At 36.3% G+C, this 17,451-nt stretch overlaps 2 protein-coding genes and 1 pseudogene across 4 annotated transcripts; 2 read left to right on the forward strand and 1 right to left on the reverse strand.

The window, feature by feature from the left end:
• The first annotated feature begins 2,725 nt into the window (after positions 1-2,725).
• Positions 2,726-3,617, forward strand: LOC111484031 (annotated as a pseudogene).
• Positions 3,618-3,653: 36 nt separating this feature from the next.
• On the forward strand, positions 3,654-12,535 carry LOC111483784 (NAC domain-containing protein 68-like). 3 transcript variants are annotated; one of them, XM_023130092.1, is made up of 7 exons: positions 3,654-4,684; positions 6,597-6,699; positions 7,359-7,436; positions 9,985-10,116; positions 10,192-10,478; positions 10,801-11,175; positions 12,031-12,535. In XM_023130092.1, exons 5-7 carry the CDS (start codon positions 10,218-10,220, stop codon positions 12,271-12,273), a joined length of 879 nt encoding a protein of 292 aa, XP_022985860.1. In that variant the 5' UTR covers positions 3,654-4,684; positions 6,597-6,699; positions 7,359-7,436; positions 9,985-10,116; positions 10,192-10,217; the 3' UTR covers positions 12,274-12,535. The 3 variants fall into 3 exon arrangements, with proteins under 3 accessions (XP_022985860.1, XP_022985861.1, XP_022985859.1); XM_023130093.1 differs by lacking the exon at positions 7,359-7,436; XM_023130091.1 differs by lacking the exons at positions 3,654-4,684; positions 6,597-6,699; positions 7,359-7,436 and having other exon boundaries at positions 9,636-10,116.
• A 621-nt stretch (positions 12,536-13,156) lies between these two features.
• Positions 13,157-16,451, reverse strand: LOC111483783 (myb family transcription factor APL-like). Its single transcript, XM_023130090.1, has 6 exons — positions 16,172-16,451; positions 16,022-16,098; positions 15,789-15,855; positions 15,646-15,712; positions 15,133-15,175; positions 13,157-14,009 (listed from the first exon to the last, which is right to left on the reverse strand). The coding sequence occupies exons 1-6, from the start codon at positions 16,341-16,343 to the stop codon at positions 13,338-13,340; spliced, it is 1,098 nt and encodes a 365-aa protein (XP_022985858.1). The 5' UTR covers positions 16,344-16,451; the 3' UTR covers positions 13,157-13,337.
• Between the last annotated feature and the right edge of the window lie 1,000 nt (positions 16,452-17,451).

The raw sequence follows: 17,451 nt of genomic DNA on the forward strand, positions 1-17,451 counted from the left end.
TGGGAATTAGTGAAGAGAGACGGAAAGGGAGAGAGAGCGGTTTTATAAAGGAATTGGAGGAGAGAGGATGAAGAGCAAAACGGTGCGTTTTGGTTTGGTCTTCCATACAGATTACAGCCTCAAGTGAGGGGCATTGCTTTTTGGGAACTAGCCACGAGGATGACAATGACGCGCCCCTCTCCCTCTTTCCATTTTTACCCTTTCACTTCTTTTTTTTTTTCTTTCTTATTCTAATAATTATAAATCCTTTTAATTTTTAAAATTAATAAATATATAACAGTCAAATAGTATTCCTCATTTATAAACTCATAATCTTCCACTAAATTAGTCAATGTGGGACTTGCTCTCAATAATAATCCTCAACAATTTAAAAGTCTTTTATGTATAGGTTTATAATCTTTAATTAGGGTAAAATTCCAGTCGAATATGTAAGTATTAATTTAAGTGTAAAAACCTAGTGGAATCTTTAATATCTAATCTACGTAAGTGTAAAAACCTAGTAGAATATTAATAATTTAATAAAGTCAAAATCTTTATCTTGATTATTAAGTTAATTAACCATGATTATAACTAAACTAATCAATTTTCTTTTTGACATTATATGGGAGTGAAGATAGGGATGGCCCTACTTTTGTTATGGAAAATGGGAGACGATCACTTGGGGGAGTTAGGGCGTCAATTTTTCGCAATTATTTGTATATATAAATTCCAATCACATTCAATCCAACCCGAAACCTAAAGAGCATGAAATAGGACATAGAGTGGTGGATAAGGAACGTAACTGTGGATGAAAATGACCCGTTCTTTAACTTCACTTTTTACCTGATTCTAATTCCTTCACTTTTTTTTCTTTTTTATTGGTTTTTATATTTTATTATTTAATGACGTGTTAAATATGAAAAAAAATATAATTGTCGTGAAAATTTATATAATTTTAAGGGGGAAAAGGGTAGTAAATGAAGAATTAAATGTATTTTTTGTAATTTTGAAAATAATTAATTATTTATTTATATGAACACACACTCAGAAAAAAGAAAAATAAAAGGTTTAAAAATAGCTTTTAATTCCCTCTCAAATCGCTTTATTATTGATGACTTTATTGAAAAATTAGGTAATTTAAAGTTTTCATGGTCGGTTAAATTTTCTTTTATCCCTTTGAATTTTTTTTTTTTAACTGTTGCCCGTCTCCTCACGGCATCTAAAAGATAAAACTTTATTACTTTTTATCTTTTCTTACTCTATTGCTTACTTCTACACGTAATATAACTCTTCACTCGATGTCGTGAGAGTAAATCATTTATAAATATAATATATACTATTAAACGGTAAAAACTTTTGATACTATGCACAATCCACCGTCGTATTTGTATTTTTCTTTTATGGCTTCCTCTTGAAGTTCTCAAATGCGTCTGTTAAGGGAAGGTTTCCACACTTTTATAAAAGATGTTTTGTTCTCCTCTCCAACTAATGTGGGACATCACAATCCACTCCTGTTCGGAGTCCAGCGTCTTTATTAGCATACCACCTTGTGTTTACCCCCTTTGGAGAACAACGAGAAGGCTGACATATCGTCTGATGCTCAAAGTGGACAATATCATACAATTGCGGTGAGTCGTGATTTCTAACATTAAGATCCCACATTTCTTATAAGAGTGTGGAAACCTCTCCTTAATATTTACAATTTAAAATCGTGAAATTGAATATATAACGGGTCAAAGCAGATATATTAATATCTATGTGGTTGAAATTATTGATGGGTGAGTGGGCCCTCTTCCCACCCCCAAATGGGCCCCACTTGAGAGGATTACAAGCTGACATATTTTGTTACTGTTAAGGAAAGAAACCTTGCTTGTAAATGACACGCTTTTTTTTTTTTTTTTTTTTTTTTTGAATAAAAGAACAAATTCCAAAAATAAAACTAACTAAATAAGACTATTTAATAATTCCAAACTAATTGTAATAAAAATACAAAAGGAAAAGTAAAATTACACACACGTGTAAACCAACACACGTAACACCAATTATTCCAAGTCGTGTATAATTTCTCATAATAACAGTAAAACGCGTCGTATCATTGGTATTAATTGGCGTCACATGGAACTCCACGTGGGGGAACCTGATTGGAAGTTTCGGTAACATTACACGATACTTGCCAATAATATTCCCCTATTTATTTGGAATAATTTTTTAAACTTTAAAAACACTTTTTGTTATTTTTTTTTATTTTAAAATGTAAATGTGTCAGCTTTTTATTGCTTACCGCGAGACACACCATGTGATTCAAACCAACCCCTTTTATGATTCGTATTATTAATTAATAATTTTAATTAATTTTTAATGATATTTATGCATACAAATTGAATTATTTCCTTTTTTATTTATTAATTTTTAATTCACCGATGTATGGGCCAATTTCCATGCATTTTAATTAGAATATAACATTAACATATAATTATGAAATTAAATATTATATAATAACGAATGAATATATGAAAACATGTTTGCACGTAAACATAACGTTTTAATATTAGTGCTTCTCACGTACAAAATTCCTTCATTTATAATCGTATCCCAGGAAAAAAAAAACCATTAAATCATATCCCATTTAGCTCGAGGTCCATGAGGTAACGTTGATGCCTTCCTTTGCTCTCTTCTTCCTCCTCCATTTGGTTGTGGCGGTCGACATTCAGTCGATGCTATCTACTACTTCGATAATCGTGTCCCAATGTCAGTAATATCTTTATTGTCTAAAACCTTTTATCAATAAACATGTCTTAATGTTGAGGACATCATTCATCGGAAAAGTGCTATCTTGGATCGAGAAAGATTACATGTTGGCTCTAACTCTCATTCGCTTGCATATATGCTCGAGAAGTTCTTATATATACATATTTTTAATTAAATTAAATCAGTTTCTATAGTTATAGTTTGAGTTGATCGAATGTGATGCATCGATTTCTTTGGCGAGCAAAACCCTGTGGGGATTCTCCGTTATCGACGACATCAAGGTCGAGCTTGAGAGAAACTGCCCCAAAATCGTCTCCTGCTCCGACATTCTCACCGCCACTGCCAGAGATGCTACCATTGTGGCTGGAGGTCCCTTCTGGGAGGTTCCATTTGGCCGTTAAGACGGTAGAATCTCCATCGCCGCCGAGGCAGAGTGGGTCCCTCAGGGCCACGAAAACGTCATCGTTTTAATCGACTACTTCGAAAATCTAGGGCTCGACATCCTCGATTTGGTCGCCTCTCTCTGGCGCACACTCCATCGGCCGAGCCGCCTGCCATTCCATCCAAGACAGGCTCTACAATTTCATCCCGACCCGATTTTGAAACCTCCATTTCTGAATATGCTTCGAAGGCAGTGTAAGAACAATATGCACCTCGTGTTTTTTGACGCGAAGACTCCGTGAATGTTCGATACTGTTTACTTCACGAACCTTCAGAAGAAATTAGGGCTTCTTTCGACGGATCAAGCGCTGTTTTCGGATGAGAGAACTTCGTTTGTGGATTTGATGACGAATCAACCGAAATATCGCCACCACCAAAACATCGCGACAACCGGTGCAACGGACCTGAACTCCGGAGCCGTATAATGGCGGTGGCTGCGGCGGAGGCACTGGCGGTTGGGTCATATTATAACATAGAAACGGCGTTTGAGGCTGAGAGAGAAATAGAGCGCGAAGTTAGTATGACGTTTGGGTGTTGGCGGGGAGTGGAGTGGGGTATTTATGGTGCGGCGTTTTGGGCTGGAAGCCCATTGGGGCGAAATGAAGTGGGCCATTTTAAGAGACCCGTAATATGGTTTCAATGAGTGGGAGTTTCTACGATATAATATGGTTGCCACGATTGTTCCGATTCCTCCAAAGACCATTGGCACACTTTATTTCTGCTCTTAGATCGCCCAAGTGTAGAGAAGGCTATGCCTCAATTGGCGGTGGTTCTCCCATGCGAAAGATAACTGATGCACAGGCAAGAAATTCTTCTTCTTCTTGCCTTTTATTTTAATGCACACCATTATTGCTGTTTCACAATCGAGATCACAAAAAAAGATTAGAGGAATACTGAGAATAATTTCTGCATTTTCACTCACTTGTTCAATGCATGGTTTGTGAGTGCAATGGGGGATGCATGATTGCTTGAAGATCATTTATGTTCATACAATATTCTGACATCCTGGATTGGTTTAAATGACAATAAAACTTTCTTTTTCGTTAGGGAGGATGAATACCTATTTAACATGCAACATTCGAAGATATAACAGTTCAGAAAATGTTGTTCATTATAGTCGAATGCTAATCGACCTTTTTGGTTCATAAGTGTTACTATTCATGTCTTGGCATCAAAATGTAACTTGAACAAGTACATAACCAGCACTTATGAGTTGATGATACTATTTGCATATTGACTGCGTGCAGATTACCTAGTTTAGAAATCAAAATCATATTCAGTCAATTAAATTTTTATGCTATTCTTCAAAATCATATTTGCATGTGAGAACATAGAAACTTTGGACGAAATAGACGTGGAATATAAAGAACTGGCTTTAAAATCTAGGATAGGAAAATGGGGACGTGTTCCAGCGTTCGGATGTGAGCCTACTTTCATAACAGATTTGGCTGATGCTGTAATTGAGAGTCTTCCATATGTCAGGGCAATGGCTGTCTCAAATCTTGAAGCTCGCCAGGTATCATATCACCATTTACAAGGGAATAAAGCATAACATTTATCACTAAAAGCTCAATAGATAAATTTATGTTGATATTTGTGGAATGGAGGAATATTATTACCACAATTAAGACCTTAGTTTGTATTGTTAAATGCACATACCGATCATATTGGTTAGTTTATAACTATATTTATATGTAAAGGCACAACAGTGAAAATGCACCACCCTGCAATGCAATTAAGTATTACTATTTTTTCTCGTACGAAAGTAAGAAACCGATCTTTCATTGGAAAAATGAGAGAATATATGTTTCTTATCCCTTGTTTATATTTGGATTGAAATTTTGTAACAACTCAAGTCCACCACTAGCAACAGACAATATCCACTATCAGTGGGCTTGGGTTGTTACAAATTTTGGTAGTATGTTGTATATGGTGGTATACTACGCTGTCAGCTAAATAATACAGAGTATATACCCTGTTCCTTGAATGCATGCACCCAGGGGATTTTTACCTGTTTGTCTATTGTATTAAATACAAAGTATTAATATTGATACAATTTCAAGTATAGCATAATCTATAGGTTTGTATATCAGGTTTCTTATAACATATATATATTTATATTTTAATTACGGGGTAGCAATTTCTCCACTAAAATGCGGACAGCTAGCCGTCTGAAAATTTGAGCTCTCTGTAATTGTCCCATGCATTTAATTGAAAGAACACTGTGTTTTTCCAGACAAGTTACTAGGCCCTTTTGGTTGATAACATTGATTTTTCTTGGAAAGATAGGTTGAATGGTGGGGTATTAGAGTGCCGTTGACTAAGATTAGGACCTTGAAATTGCCATGACTGCCAACTTTTTTCTCCTTTTTTCAAGTGTTATTTTCAAATGATTACAATGAATAGCATTCGAAAAAAACAGAGGAAAAAAGAACTCACTGTTGACATTTAAGAAGATGGGCCAGGCAATATCAAGAAGTTGTGGGATACTTGTACTAATTAGTCTTCCATAGAGATAGAATCAGACTTTTAGACTAATGAGCTTCTTTGAATTGAAATTATGGAATTAGGCTTCCACTTTGAAATAAGTGATACCATAGAATACAAGATGAAGAATGTGAAAAGAAAGAAGAAGAAAAAGAAAAGGGAAAGGTAAAACCAGCAAGCCCCACACATTGGCCCCATGAGAGTGAGGAAAACTCCCATGAAAGGTATAACCAAAATCTGAAACGAGTTAAAAAAAAACAAAAATCAATGCCATAATAAGAGAAGAATCAGGACATTTGTCTTTTGTGCTGCCAGGCACGTTAAAATGATTAGATCGGATCAGCTGGTGGAGAATCTGAGCATGCTCCTTCACCAACTCATTCCTCTTCAACCTAAGCTTTAGCCTCTTCCTTTGCTTTTACTTTCCCTTTGTTTATTTATTTTTACTCCAGATTGTCTGAAAGGTTGCATCACTTTAGACCCTCTGTATCATTATTCAATGTCTTGTTAAATGCATCTTATAATCAAATTTACTATATGATTATATCACATGCTATTTTCTTCTCATTTCATAACAAAGTAGATGGGGACATAATTCATCTTTAGCTAAGATTAAGTGAATATTCAATTGAAAACCTTGAGTTCAAGAAAAAATCTGGACAGCACACATCATCACATGTTTCTGTTTATGAATGCGAAGTGTTTTGCTTTAGATTAAAGAAGAGATGCCAATTAAAATAACATAAAAAAAATCCACCTTTTAATCCTCAACCATTAGCAGGAAAAATTTGGTCAAATAATACACACAGACACACACTTCGAGGAAGAGTCAAAACATTTTTTTTTTCTGATGCCTCTGTGTAGATATAGTGCTTCGATTGGTGAAATGGATGAGTTTGGAATCTCTTTTTTGAACTTTGGCTGATATCATCCTTCATCAGATGGAGCATCATTTGTGGTTCACTCGACCAAAACAGAAGCCAAGGCAAGGCCGATAAAAAGGAATAAAAGGGTCTTTCGGCAAAAGAGATAAGTGCCAACTTGGTAATCTCTCTCTCTCTCTGTTCTTTCTCTTTCTCTCTATCAAATAATTTGTTTTGCAGAAGTAAGTGTATGATGATGACGCTTTTGAGGTGTAAAAACTATAAAGTGATATAACTAAAGGCAGTAACTTGTAGTTGAATATACTGTTTTCTCTCTATCTTACCTGTATTAGTAGCATCACTTTTGTTCTTAAATTAATGACCTTTGCCCCTAACAATGTAAGCCCACCGCTAGTAGATATTGTCATTTTTAGGCTTTCCCTTTCGGCCTTCTCCTCAGGATTTTTAAAACGCATCGGTTAGGGAGATATTTCCACACGTTTATAAAAAATGTTTCGTTCTCCTCTCCAACTGATGCGGGATCTCACAATCCACTCCCCTTCGGGGCCCAGCGTCGTCACTAGCACATCGACTGGTGTCTGGCTCTAATACTATTTGTTACAACCCAAGTCGACTGCTAGCAAATATTGTCCTCTTTGGACTTTCACTTTTGAGCTTCCCCTCAAGGTTTTTAATACGCGTCTGCTTGGGAGAGGTTTCCACACCCTTATAAGGAATGCTTCGTTCTCCTCCCCAACCTATGTGGAATCTTGAGTCATTTAATCTTTCTTATAATTAACAGCATTTATCTTGTGGTGGTTGTTTTCTTTTCTTACAAAGGTTGAAAAAGAAGTGTGGTGGAGAGATTTGAACCTTACAGATGATAATTAGAATTTTGACGCTCCATCATCAAAACATGTATGTTTTGTAGAAGAATGTTGTATTATATATGCATAGTCCATTACCCAATTATATATCATTGAAATACTCAGAAGACAAGCCTGTATTGTCAAGAATTCTTCATGATCATGTCACTGAACAAAATCAGAACACAAAATAATTTTAAATGATATCAAAAAGATATTGAAACATGTTTTTCATAGTTGATAACTATTATGAAAAAAAGAGAAGAGACCCTTTATTGCAAATGTGAGTCTCATGACATGATTAGTTCAAGATTCAAAATTTTCAAAAACCCTTGTCAAAAACAAGCCCTTTTTATTTGTTTGTTTATCTTTTGGTCTCTGTGTTCTTCTGCTTGTTCATTATTGTTGTGTACTTATGTTCAAAATGACATCTCCTAAAAGTGCAATAGCATGGCTCTGAAAGCACGCATAACTGTTGAAATTACTGCTGCTTCTTGTTGTTCTTGTTGTTGTTCTGCTTCTACGCCTCCCCATGAACTGAGTGGAATGAAAACTCTGTCATTTCTGGGTAGATTTGTGAGAAAGAGAGAGAAAGAGAAACCAGTCAAAGATTGTGCGCAGTAATCATTAAAGTGGGGAGTGGATCTTTTGTGGAAATGAAAATGATATTTTAAGGAGAGGAAAGTTAAAGTGGGAGGGTAGGAGATTAAATTATGGGTGAAGAAAAACCAGAGAGAAAAAGAAAAAGGCCAAAGTGAACAAAGCTATAGGACAAGGGGCATAGGAAATAGGAATAGGAATAGGAAGAAATAGGAGGAATGGTTTTGGATTGCAAAAGAAAAGGGGGGAAAAATGGATGGTGGGGAAAGCAAAAGCAGCCATTGTTAGAGTTTGACAGGTAGATTGTTGGGTTCCCACTGTACAACCAAAAAAGTTGGTCTTTCATACATACTGCTACCCGCTCCCTCTCTTGTGGGCTAATTAATTCTAGCGTTATAGATCCCTCTCTTGTGGGCTAATTAATTCTAGCGTTATAGATCTTTTTTTAAGTATTATGAAAAGAAGGAAAAGTTTTCGTATCTTTCCTCTAAACATTTCAAAACTATCCCTAGAGTAGAAACTCTAGAAATTTGTTAGGAATATTAGACAAGAACAGTGTAGTAGTGAAAATTGAGACTCGAACACTTCTACGTCTATTTCAAGTCCTAGCAATTTGAAATATTTGTGATAGATGGATGTTCTTCAAATACAGAGGAAAGTTTAGGAATTTTCTTTTTCACTTTAGATTGAAATAACATATCACTTAATGCACGGTCAAGTTATAAACATAAGAAGTATGATACTCTCTCTGTGTTTAAAATGCTTTTGCAATTAAGGTTGTGAGATCTCACGTTGGTTGGAGAGGATAACGAAACATTTCTTATAAGGGAACGGGCTAAAGTGTACAATATTTGTTACCGGTGTGTTTCGGCTATTAAAAATGGTATCGAAGTGGGACATCAAGTGGTGTGCCAATGTAGGCCCCCAAGGGGAGTGGATTGTGAGATCCCACATCGAATGAAAAGAGGAACAATGAAACATTTCATATATTTCAAAATCGTGAGGCTAATGGTCATACCTAACGGTGAATATCGTTTGTTGTTTTTTTGGTCCCAAGTTGAGGCTGTCAATGCGTTTCTCTATATATTATTTTTGTTAGTTTGTGAGCAGACAAAAGCTTTCTGCAGACGAAGCTTCTTAATCATATATCCTCTCCCTCTGTCTCTCTCTAACTATATAATACAAATTTTATTAAATATAATATACATACATCTAACTATATAATATAAAATATAAAATTTATTATAATGTATAATACGCATGCATGCCTCGTTTTCACACTATGCACCGTCCTATTTTACTCCTAGAATCTCCCTTTAAAGCCGTAAAGCCCCCCACTCTCCCTCTCTCTCATGCATATTTACACATATACCCTTCCATTGCTAGATTAAATCACTTTTTTAGTTACTCATGATGTGGATCATCCAAGGTTCATTAGCAAGACGTATTTTTACCGTTTGAATTAGGGTTTGAAACTAAACTTCTCATCAAGAGGATAAATGGGACGATTCATCTGAGATCCAACTTTTTATTCACTTGTTGAATTCGATTGTGTTCTGTTGTCGCATAGAATTAGAAGCCAGGTTAAGTTAACTTTTTATTCCCGGGTTGAATTCGATGGTTGTCGTATAGAATTAGAAGCCAAGAAGCCAGGTTAAGTTTGGGTAAAATTATGGGTTTAAATAAAAAGAGAATCACATGAGAAAAAGGTTTCACTTAGGTGATGAAATCATCCAAAGAACAAAGACATATTCATCTCTTCCCATATAATCCCTTCAGCTGTCAGATTTTATGAACAAAAAGAAAGAAAAAGCAATCTCCACTCTGTAATATAATCTCATTTTTCAGCTCAATTCTTTTTTCCCCCCCACAAACTCCCTCTTTATATACTTCTATCTCCAACAATTCGGTCCCCTTCATCTCTTCTTCTCTCTCTAGAAACAGCAAAAACTCATATCTTCAAAGCTCTATTTCAATGGCTCCCATGACCCTCCCTCCAGGCTTTCGCTTCCACCCCACAGATGAAGAGCTTGTTGCTTACTATTTGGATAGAAAGATCAATGGCCGCTCCATCGAGCTCGAGATCATCCCCGAGATCGATCTTTATAAGTGCGAACCTTGGGAATTACCTGGTAATGTTTCGTTGTTTCCTTCGTTTTTGTCTTTGTTGTGTTGTTCGTGTTTTCTTAATGATTTTACTTTTTCAGATAAGTCCCTTTTGCCAAGCATAGATATGGAGTGGTACTTCTATAGCCCTCGGGATCGAAAGTACCCGAATGGGTCGAGAACGAATCGGGCGACGAGGGGCGGATATTGGAAGGCTACTGGAAAAGATCGAGTGGTTCAGTCGCAAAAACGGGTGGTTGGAATGAAGAAGACTTTGGTGTATTATAAAGGAAGAGCTCCTCATGGGATTAGAACCAATTGGGTTATGCACGAGTATCGTCTTCTTCATTCTCAACACGCCACTGCGGCGTCGTGTTCTTCGACAAAGGTCCTTTTCTTTTCCTTCTTCTTCGTTTTCGGGTTTGGATTATTAAAAGTGAAGATGATGAACATGAACCCTAAGAAAAGATCTCTCAAGTGTTTTCCTTTTTGGTTCTTTTTTCCCTTCATCAACTAAACCAAAGAGAAAAAGATCAGAATAATTTCTCGAAAAAAATGAATACGTTCAAATTAGGGTAAAAGTTCAATTTATAAACACTTGTTAGTTCAAACATTAACACGAAACTCAAAACTATTCGAAATTACCACTAAACCTAAAAGTTTTAACGAAATAATCAATATTGTTCACTTATATTTTGACATTGATACAGGACTCTTATGCATTGTGTCGTGTATTCAAGAAGACAACCCAAATACCGAAACCTGTAAGGGAAAAGGCAAGCGGAGTTGATGTCAAAGCACCGTTGTGGCAGATGGGAGACGAGCAAGACATGCAAGTCGACGAGAGCGGAGGGGCGGAAAGCTTGAGAGGAGGGATAGAAAGCAATGAAGATGGTGATAGTTTTGATCACCTTCTTCATGAGTACAACCCTAAAATCTTCAGCTCTGAAAACTCTTCCTCCGATCTCACACAAGGGAATGTCGCCGACGACTTGCCGGCTCCGGTGGCCTCCGATAACGAAGCCAATAGTGCAGCAAATAATCTGTATCCAATTCACATTGAATGCCCTTCAAATTTCATACAGGTATTTCTAAACTTTCAACCATTTTAGTTCATTCAATGCTATGAAATTACACAATTAATTTTTTTTTTTTAAAAAAAATTATTTAATTTATTTATAATTTCATGCATGAATAAACACGTAATCCTCTCCAATTTCGTTCTCATTTTATTATTATTTTCGAATAAGCTATATAACTTTATTTATTACGGTTTTAAAAAAATTATTTTTTTGACGGTATGAAACGATTATATATATTTTTTAATTATCATAGATTTTCTAATGAACTTGGTTATTATATTATTATATTTTCAATTATTATTATAAAAGTTTCCATTTTATCTCTAATCTTTTAATTTATTTTTGAAAAAAAAAGGGACAAAATTGAAACTTAAAAAAATGTGAAAAAAAAGTAAAAAGTAAAAAGTAAAAAAAAAAAAAAAAAAAACTACATGGGTTATTAAAAATTAAGATTGAGATTAGAATCAAAATTAAAGGTAAAAATTGAAATCAAGAAGACATTTAAGACATTTTGAATGATTTAATCTTTATTATAAATAGTCTAAAGTAGGTCTAATTTACTTTTTCTTTTAATGAGTTTACTAATTTAAATTTAATTATAATTAAGATGCCAAGTATTTTTATATATGAATGGTCCACATTCACAAGCCCTTTGACTTATCTTTTTATCTTTTTTTTTTTATTTAAAAAAATCACCAAATCTTAATTTTTTTCCCCCAAAAATGTCTCTTTTCACCATCCTCCATAACCCTTTTTTGACCAAACTAATTACTTATTAACCCTAAAAAGTCTTGAGTCGATCAACTATGCTCGTGTCGGATTTAATAAGATATATTGGATCGTATGCGTATTTTGTAGATACCGAGCAATCTTCATTACCAACATCCTTACTACCCGCCATTGGAGCTCGAGGACTTCCCTCAGCTGAACATAATGGGGGAAACGAAGACATGGATGAAAGTCGAGTGCATGGACGAGTACGTGAAGTTCGACAAGTTTAGAGAGTCGATGAATGGAAGTTTAGAGGAGATTTTGTCTGCATGTAGTGTTCCCATGCAAGAAGATCATAATGTCCAGCAGTACTCTTCCTTATTACAGTAACGTAAGATCCTCAATTCCAAAGCTTACGTTTACTGTACATTATAAATTTACAGGTTACACACTAAAATCAATCTCTAAAATATAATGTAGAGAGAGAAAAAGATATGATTTTTGCATGTTGAGAGAGAGAGAGAGAGAGAGAGAGAGAGAGAGAGAGAGAGAGAGCTGACAATATCATAACATGAAATTAAGATAGTTTAAGGATTCCATGTAATGGTTTTTTTTTTAGCATTTACATGTGTAATAGAATCATGTTTGTTTTGTTTGTTTGTCCAAATTAAGGAACCAATATTATACCTTCATTTGTTTCAAATCCTACCTTTTACCTTCTTTGTTCGTTTTTTTGTGTCGTGTTCGAACAAATTTGTATTAATGAAGTTACTGATGTCTTGATCGCTAATCGGTTAGGTTAGTGAAGCTAACGTTACTTTGCTTATATTTGTGTATGTTAAATTGACGGTAAACTAAAATGAGTGTGTTCATAGGTTAAGTTGGGTCGGGTTGAAACATGTTTTAGACAACTCAACCCAACCGAACCAACTGGTAAAGTTTTCATTTAAGGGAAACGAAACATTTCTTATAGGAGTGTGGAAACTTCTCCCTGCAGACGTATATTAAAACCATGAGGCTGAAGATGATATGTAACGGACCAAAATTGACGATATCTGTTGACTGTAGACTTAGAACAACTCGACTCAATTATGTTGATAACCCAATCCAAATAGTCAGTTGAATTAGATAGATCACTAGTTGTCCCTCGTTATTTGCGATCTACCCCTCGTGATAGAACACGATATGAGTATTTTGTTTAGAATAAGTATCTCGATCATGAAAACATGAAAAAATGTGATCACATAACCATGTATTCGTTTTCTTGAAGTCGAAAATTCAAATTTTCATACTTCACATTTCTCAGAGCAAAATCAATACAAGGGCGAGAAGAAGAGTTACATGCAAACATAATAATGAGTATGAGCATTTGTTAAGATCTAAACCCTAATCTATATTTAATTAGTTACATTCAAATTTAAGTCACTAATTATTACACATAAAACATCAATTAATTAACCAAATGAAGAATTTCTTCCCTGTGGCTGTGACATCGTAGGGTTACTATTGTTGGGCATACCATTATTATTATTATTCACCCTTTCGTCGGAATGTCCCGACGACTGCCGTGGTGACGGCCTCTCAAGCTTTATCGACGTGTCGAACTTCTTTTCATGCATCGCGTCGTTGCCAACGAGCAGCGGTGACAGGGGTGGCGGTTTTGATTCATACATTTCCAGTTGTAGAGAGTCCAAGTCCGGTGGGCTGCCAATGGAAGGCGGCGGCGGTACTAAGGTGGCTGAAGGGGTTCCTAAGTGCTGGAGTCGGAGATCGTCGGGCCAGAAAATGGGGGCCTTACCGGCGCCAGAGATGAAGGGGCTGGGCTTCTTGAGGCAGTCGATGAGAGGCGGCGGAGGCGGCGGCGGTTCGGAGGTAAATAGGTTGTTCATGTCTTGAAAAGGAGGGAAGGTGTGAGGTGGATGAGGTGAAATGAAGTCTTTGATGGCGGCGTCTGGAACAAGGTTGGTACTGGTTGTTCCCATATTGTTGGAAGTGGTTTTGAAAGGTCCGGCGGCGGTGCTGGCGACGGCCATGTTTTCGCCGGCTAGGGTTTGGCAAGCTTTCTCCAATATGCTTTGCATGTACTTGCCTTGAGCTTCAATTCTCAATTGAAGGTGTCTTTGTACCTACAAAAATTAATTAAATTCCTGTTTCCACGTCAATAGCTCACATACTTGCCTCATGAATCAAAATAAAACTGTAAGCTCAAACCGAGCGTAGTTCAATGGATGAGACACTAATTATCCTTCAAAAGTTTGATGATCTAATACCTTTCTTACCCCACTACAATTGTACTGTAACAACCTAAGCCCACCATTAGCGTTTTTAGTGGGATTTTCCTTTAAGGGCTTCCCCACAAGGTTTTTAAAACACATCTACTATGGAGAGCGTCTAGCCCTACTCCGACCAGTACATCGCACTATTCAGTGACCAACTCTGATACCATTTGTGATATCCCAAACTCACCGTTAACAGATATTGTTCTCTTTGAACTTTCTTTTTTAGGCTTCCTCTCAAGGTTTTAAAACGCGTCTGCTATGGAGATGGTCTCGCCCTACTCTGACCAGTGTCTTGCACCGTGCAGTGATTGACTTTGATACCATTTGTAACAGCCCAAGCCCACCACTAGCAGACAACCCAAACCCACTGATAGCAGACAACTCAAACCCACCGTTAGTAGATATTGTTCTCTTTGAGCTTTCCTTTTAAGAGCTTCCCCTTGTGGTTTTTAAAATGCGTCTACTATGGAGAGAGGGTCTAGCCCTACTCCGATCAGTGTCTCGCACTGTTCGGTGATTGGCTCTGATACCATTTGTAAAACCCCAAACTCACCGCTAGCAGATATTGTTCTCTTTGGACTTTCCCTACTAGATTTCCCCTCAAGGTTTTAAAATGCGCCTATTATGGACAGGGTCTAGCTGTACTCTGACCAATGCCTTGCACCGTCAGGTGATTGACTCTAATACCATTTCTAACAGCCCACAGCCTTGCACCATCCGTTACATATCGCCGTCAGCCTCATGGTTTTAAAAAGTGTCTATTAGGGAGAGGTTTTCACACTGTTATAAGAAATGTTTCGTTTCTCTTTCCAACCGAATGGGACCCCACACGAACCAACAAAAGAAAAAAAAAAAACTCGATATCTTCAAATTTGCACCAACTTGTAAAGGAAAATCAATACTAAACTCTTGGGTCCAACGATATAATTCAAATCAAAATTACATAATCATAACAAACAAATGGGCTAACCTCAATTTGTTCATGCAGCCGTCTCTGAACTTCCAATTGCATTCTAGCAGACAAATATGTTTTTTTTTGTAAGGTTTAAGGTTAGATGTTCAGTAAAATTAGAATGATGAGACAGCATTTGTCATACAAGAAAACACACCGACACCCTCTCAACAAAAAAAATAAAAAACCAAAAGAAAGCAAAAGAGACTGTCAAAATTTAGTGCTAACTAACCACTTGTTTGAATTAGTCAAAATATTCGTAATCAGTTAATATTTGGAGAATATACTAGTTATAGAATATATCTTATATATTCTTAATCTATTAATATTTTGATTAGTAGTATATTTTATTTTATTCTCAAAATTTAGTTAGTTTATATTTTCGATATTAGTTGATAGCTTGTATCATGTTGGGAATATCAACGAAGATTGAACTTTCGATCCCAATTCTATTTCTTAACTCTCTATTGTTTCATTTTAAGCGGTAGATATTGTTTCAGACAATAAATAATAAACGAAGTGTGGCCTTACTCGTTCATACTACGCTCCATTAAGGTTGAAGAAGATCCACTGTTTCTCTGAAGTTCCATGGCGGAAGCTGTAAGCACAAAGAATATAATTTGCTTAATATTATGTTTGAAAGTTTGAAATTAGAAGGGAATTTTGAAATTCACCTCTCATGCCATCCTTTATCGATTGATCATTGAATTCCTTGTGGGGTTGTTTCCCGAGCCTAAACTTCTGAACTCTCGTTTAGAGAGAAGAGAATGTTAAACGACCACTAAACTCAAAAGCTTAATTCGATTGAATTTATATTCAAATTAGGACATAACCCAACGAGGAATTTTCAATGTCCTATTGAAATTATTACTTAATTCAAAAGTTTAAGCGGATGGGTTACGGTAACCTGAAGGTGGCTCTTGAGATGGTAGAGAGTGAGGCCCTTGACGCCCATGACCCTCATGATCGTCTTGGGAGTGGCTTCTACGAAAGAATTATGGGTTAAAATATGAGGTTTAAAAGACGAGGCTAGAAGTTAGTGAGAGAAGATACGTACTATCAGGGCCTCCGAGCTGAGTAACAGCATCGACGAAGCGCTCGTGGAGCTCGACGGTCCAACGGAGACGGGGTTTGGGGTCGGTGGTGAGGACGAGACCAGAATCTCCTTGGACACACATTGGCCTATCATGAGGAGTCATAGAGGAGGGCTTCTTGGTGGTATGGAACATTCTCAATTTCTCTCTTCTCTACGCTCTCTCTGCAGCTGAGCCTCACAGATCTCTGTGTGGGAATGGGAATACTTACGAGATTCAAGAACAAATGCGAGATGGGAAATAAGGGGAGAAAGGAATAGGGTGCTTTTTTTTTTTTTTTTTTTTTTTTTTATCCAATCTTTACTTTGCCAAAAGATTCTCTATTTATTTTTTAAAAAATTTATTAATATTTCCGTAAAAATCATCCCACCCGAACATGTAAATTCGAGTGGAGGCTCAATCTCGTCAATCAGCTTCGGCTTTAGATACGGCTACCATGCTTACTCGTTATGACCAACACTGAATAAGCCACCACTCTATTCCCTACTCGAAATTTATGTTGGAGGCTCAATCTCGTCAATCAGCTTCGGCTTTAGATACTGCTACCATGCTTACTCGCTATGACCAACACTGAATAAGCCACCACTCTATTCCCAACTCGAAATTTATGTTAGAGGGTCCGTCATGGAAAATTTTTCTTTCCTAATCTTGAATTTATTAAACCCAACTTGAATTTATTAAACCCAAAAAGAATAAATTAGGATATGACTGGAACACTACATGAAACCATGAGAAATGGTCCTTTATACCCCTTCTTCCATGATTCACTATATGAACCAAACTCAAATCCCTTACCTTTTATACCATTTCATATATATATATATATACACTTTATACTCATTTGATTGTTTTTTTAGGTTATTAGATAAAGACTTCTGTTTTAGGTGATTCGGAAGTTGAACGGTTCGGTTCGAGGTTGAATGATAAGATCCAATTGAATTTCGAAGACCTAGTCGAGGGTCTCTAACGAAGCCCTAAGAAGCATCAAACGGTTTCGAGGACTTAGAAATGGTTGGATTTGTAGTGGCCATTTTGGAAGTTGTAGCAAACTATATTGTATGAAGTGGGTGAGTGTAATAATCCCTACATAAGTGTTGTATGAGCTCAAATTCAAAAGGGTTTGGAAGAAATAGAGAAAGGAAGGAGAAGAAGAAGAACAGATTCGTGGGGTCAAATTTGGATGGATGAGATTGAAAAGCTACAAAAACAAAAGCAAAGTGGAGAGATGAATAAGGAACCAATT

The sequence above is a fragment of the Cucurbita maxima genome, unplaced genomic scaffold (assembly GCF_002738345.1).
Source record: "Cucurbita maxima cultivar Rimu unplaced genomic scaffold, Cmax_1.0 Cma_Scf00009, whole genome shotgun sequence".
In the NCBI taxonomy this organism is placed as follows: Eukaryota; Viridiplantae; Streptophyta; class Magnoliopsida; order Cucurbitales; family Cucurbitaceae; genus Cucurbita; species Cucurbita maxima.